General features: G+C 39.3%; 1 protein-coding gene across 1 annotated transcript in view; it reads left to right on the top strand.

Moving 5' to 3' along the window:
- REEP3 (receptor accessory protein 3) overlaps positions 1–13,140 on the top strand; it is a 53,953-nt gene that overhangs the window by 16,741 nt on the left and 24,072 nt on the right. Inside the window, exon 2 of the mRNA XM_039345593.1 lies at positions 2,867–2,939. Within this exon, the coding sequence (XP_039201527.1) occupies positions 2,867–2,939 (73 nt within the window). The remainder of the gene's footprint in view (positions 1–2,866; positions 2,940–13,140) is intronic.

The raw sequence follows: 13,140 nt of genomic DNA, 5'->3' as shown, positions 1-13,140 counted from the left end.
TGTCTAAATCAAGAATTTGACATTTCCTTACAAAGGAGCTTAAAACTCCTATTTGGCTTTGAATAAGAAAATACGTTACTTCTTTTGTTACCATTTTTATTCTCCTGGAAAGGTTATATTGCTGTATTGTTACAAGCAATGAGAAATTTAGTTGGACTTCTAACTGGCTAATGTGGGTAGGGCCCAGTGTCAGAACATGTTGGAGATTAATGTAAATAGGTTATGACTTTATTACTTTACATGCAGTCTGTCTTTAATAAACTATTGTGTACATTTGCTCTAAACCTGTTTTTCTACAGTCATAGAAGCCTTAGGAAATACTTGAAAGACTTGGGCGGCTGCCAACTCCTGTTTTGAATTGAGAACAACCATCTGCTGATTTAAAGCATAGTTCACCAGGCTACCATGGAAACCCAAGTGTTAAATAGAAGCTAGTTCTCTACGTTTAGAAAAACAAAAACCTTGTGGAAAGTAACTTTTAATCCTGAAATGCTGGTAAAGTTATAATAGACTTTCAGCTGGATATATCCATGGAGATTCTCAATCATCCAGATCATGGTTGTCCCAACGATATTTTTTCAAAAGGCAACTGACTTTCTTTGTTTGTCCTTGAAGATGTTTCGCTTTCTCATCTAAGAAGCTTCTTCAGGTGGATATGTTTTCCTGTTAAAAAAGAATAATTGTGTATTTTTTTCTTATGGATAACGTCTTAGAGAACTTATGCAGTTCTATGATCCCTTCCTTCCTTCCTTCCTTCCTTCCTTCCTTCCTTCCTTCCTTCCTTCCTTCCTTCCTTCCTTCCATCCATCCATCCATCCATCCATCCATCCATCCATGGAGAGAGGTTTGTGAATCTAATTTAATCTTATCAGACAACCATAGTACTGATTGTCAGTACTGATTATGCCTTCATTCTGAGTGCTCTAAGTCAGGGGCCTTCAAACGTGGCCCTTTTATGACTTGTGGACTTCAACTCCCAGAATTCCTCAGCCAGGCATGCTGGCTGAGGAATTCTGGGAGTTGAAGTCCACAAGTCATAAAAAATGGTCCAAGTTTGAAGACCCCTGCTCTAAGTCTTGCCTAGGAAGAAGAAGGAGGAGGCTTGCCTATACAGAGCCAGTGAGGCTTAAGATTCATCTAATACACATACACTTATCAGGTTGCAGCAAGGACCCAATATTTTTCTTGGCTCGTTTCTAAAAGATTCTGAAATCCTGTTCAGTGTCTTATCACTAGTTTCTGTCCACTTACTTTGAACTGGGGCAGATGTTCCTTGGAACAAAAAGTTTGTTGGCTGTTGGTATGAATATATGTGGCTCTCTTTGTTATTAAATATAACCCCTAAGTTAAAAGGACATAAATGTGGTGCTTTACACCAGTGTTTCCCAAACTTGACAATTTTAAGGCATGAGGACTTCAACTCCCAGAATTCCACAGCCAGCAACACTGGCTGTGGAATTCTGGGAGTTGAAGTCCACATGCCTTAAAATTGTCAAGTTTGGGAAACACTGCTTTACACCAATGATACTTTGAGATTCTTTGTCCAATTTCCTCCATTTTAGAGAAAACATTTTTATATGGAGAAGAATCAAAATGCCTATAAAATAATTACATAAATTTGTAAGAAGAATGTTCATCAAAAAGCAATGTATAATATAATGAAACTGGCCAATTACAGTTTTTAGCAACCAATAAAAAAGCATAGTCAAGGTAATGGCCTGTTTGCACATATCATGAGGCCATAATACAATATATTTTATTTTTCATTTTCAATAAAGCATGCTTGAAACAAACCAGAACATAACACAATATATGAACCCAGTCAGTATACCAGTAATACAGTGGTGGGATTCAGATAAGTGAACAACTGGTTGCTGCTTCTGGAAGTCCATTCTGGGTCTGGGCAACAAAAAATTAGCTACCGGTTCTGCTGAACTGGCACGAACTGGCTGAATCCCACCACTGCAGTAATAATTAAATGCACACTGTTATACACCTTGTCCTTGGATCCCAAAGCAGAATTATTTCAGTAGGTTACATTGAAAAATAAATGTTCCTCCCTTTTATTCTTTAGCTTAGTTGTTTATAGTACTGTTAACATTTCAGAAATATCTCAGTTTTTTAAATTCAGTACATCCAATAGTTTTAGATAAGTATAAGGTATTTGTATATATGTACTCGGAAATACTTCTTTACCTAACTAACATCTGGTACTAAAATAAAAGGGCTACATTTGGAGTGTCAGCATTAGGGTAATCAGGGGCATAATTGTGGAAAATGAGATTTCTTCCTTCCCTCCTTCTGCCCTGGCATGTGCCAAAAGGGAAAAGATATTGCTCTGAATTGTACCATTTTTCTGCCAGACATGGAAAACAATAAATGAACCAACTTGTCTACCTTTATGTTTTACTCTAATTTGTAGTATACTCAAGGAGTTACACATGACAGATTATCTGCTTGAAACAGTTTTGTCCAAAAAACAGCTGAATTATAGCTAGTTCAGAAATATCATTTCTGTTTCTACTTGGTTTGTCCTTTGTAATATATAAGCCTTTCACAGCCTTATAGCATCTATCAAGCCAGCTAGTAGTTCTTCTCTTTTTTCTTGCAAAATAACAAGTGTGAAATAACTGAAATCTAAGTGCAAACTTACAGTATTTTTTAAAAGGCAGGTTTTGATGTATGAGCATGAGACATGCCCAGAGAATGCAGTGCTCAATAGCTGTGACCAGAATAGACATAGTTTGAAATTATAGTTGTCTGGATATGAACTTCTTTTCCTTTTTTTTTCTTACGTAATATGTATTCTTGGCTTCCATAATTAATGTGTGCTTGTATTCAATTAAAATATTTTCTTTATACATAGGTTGGTCTTTGGGATGCTGTATCCTGCTTATTATTCCTACAAAGCTGTAAAAACAAAAAATGTCAAGGAATATGTGAGTACTTAACTTCAACATTTCTTTTCAATATTAACTTTTATTCAAGTTTTTTGAGAGCGCATACTACAGTGATGGCGAACCTTTTAGAGACCGAGTGCCCAAACTGCAACCCAAAACCCACTTATGTATTGTTGGGTGCCGGGTGGGCATGGCCCATTGGGTGGGTGTGGCCCATTGGGTGGGCGTGGCTGCAGTGGTAACAGCAGACTCGGTGGAACTAAAAAGTTCAGTCAATCAATTCCAACTTTGCAAGATCTTTTTTTTTTCCTGCGAGAAGTTGAAATTGACTGATTGAACCTTTTTTTTTTTTTTTTTTGCATCCGGCGGTGGAGGCCTAAAGCAAAAAGGTTTTATAAAACCCAGCTGAAGGCCTAGGACTGGGGCAACGGTGCGCGTGCCCACAGAGAGCGCTCTGAGTGCCGCCTCTGGCACCCATGCCTTAGGTTCGCCACCACTGGCATACTAGCTTCAACAGTAATACGGATTTTAACGTGAAGAGAAGTTAATCATGGTAATTTAAATTTAATTACAGCCGCAAGGCTGCTAGTAGGGCCATGTTGGAAGAAAGAATCTCTGCCTACTTTGCAAGAGTGGTTTTTTAAAGTTTCTTATTTGGCGGAAATGGCAGAGATTTCGGCTTTCTTGAAGGATCAATCGCAGGAGAAGTATTTTGCGGTATGGAAAAAATGGATAGATTTTATACAATATAAGTTGGATATTAAAAAATATTATTTAGCTTTTTAATAACTTATATTTAAAATTTAAAATATTTTATAGATTTTATTTCTTTTTTTATTTTTATTTTTTATTTTTATTATACTTTCTTTTATCTTTTTCTTCTTTCTTTTTCTTTATTCTTTTTTTTCTCAAGTATTATTCTTTTGGTAGTTACGTTTTCTTATACATATATTATTGTTAATTATCTTATAGTTTGTTTAATTAATGTATTTAGTATTCAGATTTATTTATGGTTTATACTTTCTTTTAGATTATTTGAAGAAATTTTAATTAAGCCTATGTTCAGCTCTGGGAAGGTCGGGGGAGGGTTGGGGAGGTTTGGGGATGGGTTGTTTTGTTTTTGTAAAATTTAAAAAACTTAATAAATATTTACAATAAGAATCATGGTAATTTATGATACCCTGAAATCATATTTTGTGTTTAAATGAGGTGTTGATGTTGCACTATTTGATTTTTAAATTTGATGATAAATTGAGAAGTAATGCATGGAACAGATCCTTTCCAAACACAGCTCCTCTTTGCTACTTTCCTATTCTTTGTGAAGTATATTTTCTTTTTGCCACCTTCACAGCGATTAAATGATATGACTGAATTGGAGAGCCTAGATGTGCTGGCAATTCTTGCAGGGAAGGAGAGAAAGCATATGCTGCACATAAAGTTCTGCCTTAACGTGGAAGGTTATTAGCTGCTTCTTCACGGACCTGTTTGTAGAGATAAGCCTACAAAAAGCATACAAAATACTTTTTCCAAAGTTTTGGAAAGTGCTTCCAAAACACAAAAAAGCATCATGCTCCAGAAATTTATTAAAAATTTAGGCATATGAAAAAGTCACAGTAGAAATCACCTATGCATGAGAATGCGAATATTACACATAGGAAAAATATGACCTTTACTTAGTACAAAAAAGAATGGAGTGAGTTCATACATTTTGCTAAGCCATGGGTTACGTAATCAAGTAATTAACTGAATCCTAATATTAGTTGAACGTAATAAATTGGCAATCATATCACTACTTTTTATCTTTTCCATATTTTAATTAAAAGTGCTTAGCATGCTCTGTTTATGTTGTCTCTTGATAAATAATAAATTAGTTTTTCTTCTCTGGGTGTGTTGAAAGTGTCTCTGGGTATCGTTAGAGACTTTAAGAATATTGTTTTAGGTTGTTTCATAGAATTCAGGTACTCCAGAGCTAATGATATTTCTGATGCATATGCTACTCTTTGACGTTCCATGTTTCCCTGAAAGTAAGCCCCAGTCTGATTTTTGGGGGTGGGCCTAATATAAGCCCTTCCCTGAAAGTAAGCCCTACTTAAGAGCCTGCGCAGACAGCCGGCCGCCGATTCTATCTGGTTTCTTCCATAGACATGAGGTAAGGGGGGGTAGCTGTCGGTGCCTCTGGGATGAAGCGAAGCCAGTGGGGGAGGGGGGATCTGACCCACGTGCCCTGCTAACCTACGGTATACCTTACTGCCGCTCTCACGCCGCCTGGCTTGTTCTGCAGCCGGTTTCGGCAGGCCGTGTCCGTTTGCCACATCGCTCATCACTCCTGCTAATGCCGCTGCTGTGAGGCTTGGTGGACCCCCTCCCTATCTGACCCATGTGCCCTGCTAACTAACGGTATACTGGTTCCTTACCACCACCTGGCTTGTTCCATGGCTGCTTTTGGCCAGCTGCAGCCATTTGCCACATTGCGCGTCGCGCCCAATGCTGCTTCCATGAGGCTTGGCGGATCCCCCCATCTGACCCAAGCGAGGCCATAACTATGCCTCCCATGCCTGCAGTAACCCTAACCCCTACTCCCCTCCAACCCTAACTGGAGATGGGAAGTCCTGGGAAAAAGGAAAACATTGGATAAAAAAAAAAAAAAAACGGTTTTCCCCAATTGTTTCCAAAGATGAGTTCAAAAAGAAAGAGGTATTTTATCGGGTTCAAGAAAGGGATCGTGGAGGACTCTCAGGGCAAGAATCTTACAGCTTTCTGCAAAGAGAACAAGTTGGATCTCCATATGGTCCGAAAATGACGAGCAGAGTACAATAACCTTAGCCAACAGGTGGATGAGGGAAATGCCAAGAAGCGAAAGTGTGGATCAGGTAGGCAGCCATTATTTCCTGAACTTGAACACAACATCTGTGACTGACAGGAGAGCAAAGGCTTTGGTTGTACACAGGGCTGACGTTCAAGCATTTGTCATTGCATTGGCCCCACAGTTAGAAATATCCCCAGAAGAATTCAGAGCACCACAACCCTGGCTGGATGGCTTCCTTCAGCGGTATGAACTCTCTCTAAGAAGATCGACAACACCGTTCAAGCTGCAGGATGTTGAACTTATTAAACATGCTCTTGCATTCATGTCCTTTGTTGATGGCATTGACTTTTCAAAACACCAACTCTCCAACGTGATTGCCATGGATGAAACTGCAGTGTTTATGGGCCAAGCATCTCAAAACATCAGTTGATCAGAAGGGTGCCTCATCAATCTACATTCCCTCCACTGGTTACGAAAGTGCACATTTTACCTGCATTTTGGCAATTCGTCTGGATCAGTGGTTCTCAACCTTTCTAATGCCGTGACCCCATAATACAGTTCCCCATGTTGTGGTGACTCCCAAATGGGTGTGGCCACTAATAAGAGGGAGTAGGGCATCTAGGGAAAAAGGAAAAAAATGGCGGACAGCATGGTTTGGTGACCCCCGTGAAATGGTCATTCGACCCCAAATGGGGTCCCAACCCACAGGTTGAGAACCACTGGTCTGGATGGAACGAAAGTCCCACCTCTAATCATCACTAAGGGCAAGAAAGATAAAATTGAACGTGTTTCAGGCATTTATGTCCTTGAAACCGAAAAAGCCTGGTGCACACAAGCAGTGATAAGGAAGTGGGTCAATTTAATGCTGCCACTAGTTTTGCGAGGTGGGCAAAGAGATCTGCTAATCTGGGATTCAGCCAGCACTCACCGTGCAAAAGATATGAAGAAGTTACTTGGAGAGAGAGGAATAGACCAAATAATGATTCCTGCAGGAATGATTGCCTATCTCCGGGCTCTGGATATTGCCATAAACAAGCCATTCAAGGACCATTAGCGCAGGGAAATCAATGACTACTTTGAACACAGAATGGAGAGAAATCAGCGTGGGAACTTTGTGAAGCCTAGTCTGTCAGAGGTCATGAGTTGGGTGAAGAATTCGTGGGATAAAATCACTGAAAACTGTGTTGTCAATGCACTACGATCAGGCTACATGGACAAGAAGTGCTCATTTAGGGAGACCGCTATTGCTGGACATGAGAGATTGAAACCAATGATTCTAAAGGAACGGGGGTTTGGGAGAGTTACTGTGTGAAGATGTTGCAGAACAAGATGACATGACAATTTTGAATGAATTGAATAAATAAATGATTGCTGTACACCCAACATTGTGGTTGCCTGGGGGGAGTGTGGGTTAGAGTTGGGGTTAGGCATTGTGGTTGCCCTGGGGGGATTGTGGGTTAGAGATGGGAAGGCCTGGGGAAAAAAAAACAGAAAACTTGTGAAAAAGCAAGGTTTTTCCAAACTGCTTTGGAAAAAAATGGGAAAAACCGCTTTTTTTCCCCATCCAACTTTTTTCAGTTTTTTTGCTCAGGGCTTCTTATCTCCAGTTAGGGTTGGGGGAAACTGGGGGTTAGGGTTACCGTAGGCTTGGGAGGTCAATCAATCAATTCCCACATCGCGAAAAAAAAAAAAGATCTTGCGAAGTTGGAATTGATTGATTGACATTTGAATTAGAAAAATTGACATTCCCCCCCTCAAACTTCTTTTTCCTCCCTGCACATGGCAACGGAGGAGCGTGAAAGAGAAATGGGATGGGGCTGGAAGTCAGGTAAGCAAAGACATTCAATTCCTGGGGGAAGCGAGGGCATCTGGGAAATAGTGTGGCAAGCTCTCCAGCTCCATAGGGGCAGAGAACTGACAGAGCTACAAAGCAGGTGGCAAGATGCTGAAACAGGCCCGTCTCTGTCCTGGAGCTGCCCAGGCCCATCAAAGGGAAGACTGACATCTACTGGGACTTACAGTAAACACAGTGACGCTCTGGCGGGAAGGGGCAGCCGGCATGGGCACTGATGGCAGGATGCCTGTTCATTTCACTACCCTCTGTCCTCGAACCTCTGGCGCTCCACCTGCCATTTTGGTCTTGGGCTGTCACCTCCCTGTTCATCTCTCAGGTGGGCGTGGCCAGGCCAGGAAGGCAGCCTCCCCGGATCCCCAGAGCAAAGGCCCCCCACCCCGGCAGAAGGAGTGTCGGCCTGGCCGCACCCACCTCGGCATCCTTCCCGTTGCCGTCCAGCACGGCTGCCCTGGGGCTGCAGAGGCTGGCCTGGCATGGCAAAGGCATGCGCCCTACCTGCCCTCCCGTGCCAGTACATGGTTCGCCACCACGTTCTCGCTGCCTCATTGCGTCTCCACCCCATGCGCACGTCCCGCCCCCACTCTCTCGCGGCCTGCTGGTACCGGTAAAAGTAAGTCCTACCCCGAATGTAAACCCTAGTGCTTATTTCACAGCCCAAAAGAAAATAAGACTGGATCTTACTTTGGGGAAACACGGTATTAGTCAATTAAGCTTGCTGTCAGAATGCAGCTGTCTCTCTAGCCACAAATTCTTCAAGGAGAAAGCAGTTTTCTTTACTTGTCAGCTTTGTGGGCTAATGAAGCTCGGGTTGCTCTCTGCATTGGGAAAAGCAGCTGCAGCCAGGCAGAAATGCTTCCCAGCTCCACTTCCCCAAGAATAGAATTAGCTCATCCTTTCTCCCAAAGGGCAGTGTAAGTTTAAAGCCCCAGAAATTTGAGAGGAGATGGGCTCCTTCATTCCACACTCACCAATTACTCACAAGCATTCACACTGGTGTTCTAAGTGTCTGGTGGCTAATCGAGCTACTTCCTGACATTTTACGAACCTGCTGATGTCCATAGGCAGCCTTACTCCACCCAGGCCTTTAGCTTACAAAAGTGTGGGTGTGAAGGAGAAAAAGAGGAAGACAACAAACAGGCTAGGAAGTGGGAAGTGATGCACAATTATTACAGCTAAGCAAAATCAGTCATCTGTCAAGACCACAAGCTGGGATAAACAGCACCACTTTGGCCTGGATCTGAATAGCAACCACACTATTGTTGTTAGTTGCGAAGCGTGTCCGACCCATCGTGACCCCATGGACAACATTCCTCCAAGCCTTCCAATTGCAATAACTTTTGGAGGGAGGCAAAGGTTGTATGCCACTTTACATTTTTAATATTTATTTATTATAAGGATGACCATCATATTACAGATACTACGTAAAATTTAGTAAAAAAAAATTGTACAGCTGAAATGAAGAACGCTCTGCTGGGCTAGAGATACATCCTGTTATCTTATCAACTTGGTCCTGGACTGGAGCATAAGAACATAAAGGGGTCTGTTTGCCTCATGTCCTGGATTCCTGTCTAATCTGTACAAATGTTGTATTGGTTGATGTTCTACCAGGAATTAATGAATTGTAAATATATCTTTTGCTTGAAGAGTCTGGAAGTCGAGGTTTGGCACTAGGCTGCCTTAACAGAGGGACAGAATCAAGATCATAAGAAGTGTTACTACCGCTTTATAATGCCTTGTTAAGACCACACTTAGAATACTGCATCCAGTTTTGGTCGCCACAATATAAAAAAAGATGTTGAGACTCTAAAAAGAGTGCAAAGAAGAGCAACAAAGATACTGTGGGGGAAGCTAAAACTAAGAACGGTTGCAGGAACTGGGAATGTCTAATCTAGTGAAAAGAAGGACTAGGGATGACATGATAACAGTGTTCCAGTATCTGAGGGACTGCCAGAAAGAAGAGAGGTCAACCTATTCTCCAAAGTACCCAAAGGCAGAACAAGAAACAACGGATGGAGACTAACCAAGGAGAGAAGCAACCTAGAACTAAGGAGAAATTCCCTGACAGCAAAAACAATCAACCAGTGGAATCAATGTTCCATCATTGGAGGCTTCTAAGAAGAGACTGGACATCCACTTGTCTGAAACAGTATAGGGTCTTCTGTTTGAGCAGGGGATTGGACTAGAAGACCTCCAAGGTCCCTTCTAACTTTGTTATTTTGTTACTTTTCCCATCAGACTATCTCCAGAACAGCTATTAAAAACTTGGCCTTGCCACCTAAAGATACAAGGTCACCCTAGAATCAGACAATAGTTTCAAATGGCAAAGCCTATTTTCCTGATGAGCTCAAGGCAGCGTACCTAGCACTCTATCCTTCAGTATTTTCCGCAATCCTGTGATGAAGGTTATGCTCAAAGAAACTTTGAGTTGTCCAAAGAAAACTTCTCTTGGTTGAGGCTGGACATAAACCTGGATCTCCCCAATCAAAGACCAGCATGTTAACCCTGTCTGATAGAGTGCCTTTATACCACAGAAAATTAAATTTTAGTTTTGAAAATTTAGAGGATACAGCTACTCCCTGAGTTACAAGTGTTTAATGACTATTTGAAGTTATGACGATGCTGAAAAGATCCCAATTCATATGATTGCTGTTTGTGACCTTCTTGGCTGACTTCCGCCAAACAAATCCAGTGGGAGAAGCTAGATTTGCTTAAAGATCATGTGATTCATTTAATGACCTTGGCAAAAGTAATAAAATTGGGGGCAGTAAGAGTCACCTTGGGCCAGTCACACATTCTCAGCTTTACAAAGGTATCAATGGCAAACCATGTCTGAAAAAACTTTGCCAAGAAAACTCCAGGGACTTGTTTAGGCAGTCTCCGACATTCAGACTGTTGAATGGGAAAAAAAACAAAACATATCCTTGATGTTAAAATATTGATAATTGCAGTGGCACATGGGTTAAAAGGAATTACTTGACACAATTTAGTTTTATTAAAATGTATCAAGTGTCTGATGATATAAAATTACTGCAAAATATTATTAGCATTGTATATTAATGAAAATGAAACAGCATTTTTGGCTTCGATACAGAAAAGACTTTTTATATCCAAATTGAATGTTTGCAGTAAGTTATGTTTTAACGTGGTGTTGGAACTTTCATTGTGTTTAATAAGACAACCTTGAAATAGTTAAGATTTATACAATGTGTGTGAAAGTGAGTATGAATTGTTCCGTAAACAAATATTTTAGAGCACTCTAATGATATTTTTAAAAAATCTTTACTTAGATTTCTTGAAATAGTACAGTAATATGGAGTACATTCTGGATATGCAATTATTTGGAATCAATCTAATATTATGTTAGTTGGTAACGGTACCTATAGAAATTGGTGGAAAATTAAGCTTTGCTTATTGCATGGATTATATTAAATTCTTGAAGACCGTTTTTTCCTTCTGTGTAATCACACAGAAGGTTATTACAACATGAATATCTCAAATTATATTAACTTAGATAAAAGGGAACATTATAAGATGGATGAAAATACCAATGAATTTGTGGAAGAATAAATATGAAAATTAATATAGATACAAGTATTAAGAGTGGTCTAAGTTGACTCCACATAGGTATTTAAATAATTATTTTACTGTATTTACTTTTATAGTTACAGTTTATATACTGTATGGTAGGAGTGGTGTGAATTTTCCTGATTTTAAAATATATCATTGGGAATATTTGTTAACTCCAATAAAGTATTGGAATGAAAACAGAATTGATTGAATATGTAGTAGGCAACAGACAGATAGATAAAATAGAAATTCTGAATTTTTATATTTATTTAGAACTAGACAATATTATTGTGAAAAATAACAGGTTTTTTTCTAGATAAATGGTCATACTTTCTGAAAAAGTATTGTAGTCACCCATATTTTTATTTTCCAAGAATTCCTAAGGATATCCTGAGGAATAATAAATGTCTATTCATTTATTAATGAATAAATAATTAGAGAATGATATATTATCACTCTAGTTTTCCATTCATTTTGTACTTGAAGGGTTTTAAAAAATGGATGGCAAGGAAGCTGGTAGGCATTATTTGGATGCATCCTTTATTCTCCATTTATTGTATCAAAGCTTATCCTAAGGGGGGGATGAAAAACATGAGACACACATACCATTCAAACTTTGGTTTCTTATTAACTGACCAAGTTAATATGTATTATAAACCATAAACTATAATTTCCTACCTACCTACCTAATATGATTTGTTTCATTTTGTCTTTTGTATGTAAACCTACTGTCTGCTTGAGAAATGCACAGTATTTTCATGTAATTTGTCTCATACCTATTTAAATTCTCAGTTTGAGCTGGAAAGAACTGCATGACTGAACTTTGATTTCCTTAGTTGGCTTAACATCGCAAAATCTGCTATGTAGAGATAATATATTTGGACTTCAGTATTCTGTTTATGTCATTAGTTGTATGTACTTTGTGACTACATAGTGTTCTTTCATACTGCTGACTTAGGCAGCCAGATTCTACCCATCTTTTTACAACATGACTCCTTAAAGGTAATAATCATTCTACATAATTGCCCTAAATAGATATTATTGAATAAACAGTTTCTTTCCATTATAGGAAATAATTTTTAGTATTGGGTTGTTTTAGCATTAGGTAAATGGTTGTAATTTTTGAATATACTTTGTATTTCAATTAACTCATTTAAGTGGTTTATATGTCCACTCATCTCACAACAAGTGAGTGAACCATGAATATTTGGGCCACCAGATTGGGAGTTGTTCCATCTGTAGTCTTAGATGGGGCAGCATTTCCCCATTCAAGAATTGTGTGCAATCTGGAAGTCTTTATGGACTCACAGTTCCTGCTCAATGAGTAGGCTGTGGCTGGAAAGACTTTATACTGGTTCATTTGGTGTGCCAGGTGTCCCTTTTCCTAGTTCAGGAGGGCCTTCAGTTCTCTTGTGGCTTGACTATTGCATCATTATTAGCTGTTTATATGTACACTGTGAGCTAATGAACCAGAGACAAATTCCTTGTGTGTCCAATCATACTTGACAAATAAAGTATTTTGTTCTGTTATTCTATTATGTTCTGTTCTATTTTGTTCCGTTATTCTATTCTATTCTATTTTATTCTATTCTATTCTCTTCTCTTCTCTTCTCTTCTATTCTATTCTATTCTATTCTATTCTAGAAACAATTAAGTTTGAGGTCACAATAGGAAGGGAGGGAAGACCCCCAGTAAAGAATAAAAAGCAATTGGAGCTCAAAAACTTAAAAAAAATAGAGGGAAGAAAAGGATAAATAAAACTAATATAATAATAAGAAGGTTAAATAAATAACAGGGTAGAAAAACAAGCACAAACACGCAGATAAAAGGATAGGGGGAAAAATAGGCACAATTACCTAGAACAGAGAAGCAAGAAACAAGGCTAACAGCAAAGCACATCCACCAACCAAAAAGAGGGATTTTCAAACAACAAACTCATGGAACAGGCGACTGATACTATTGTGGTATGCAATACATGTTCCATGTATGTGCTTATGCTCAAAGAACACCCA

This window comes from Crotalus tigris, unplaced genomic scaffold (assembly GCF_016545835.1).
Source record: "Crotalus tigris isolate CLP2741 ecotype Arizona unplaced genomic scaffold, ASM1654583v1 scf7180000017968.19369539983:2297261, whole genome shotgun sequence".
In the NCBI taxonomy this organism is placed as follows: Eukaryota; Metazoa; Chordata; class Lepidosauria; order Squamata; family Viperidae; genus Crotalus; species Crotalus tigris.
The sequence above is the reverse complement of the archived record's forward strand: the minus strand, read 5'-3'. Positions and strand labels throughout refer to the sequence as shown.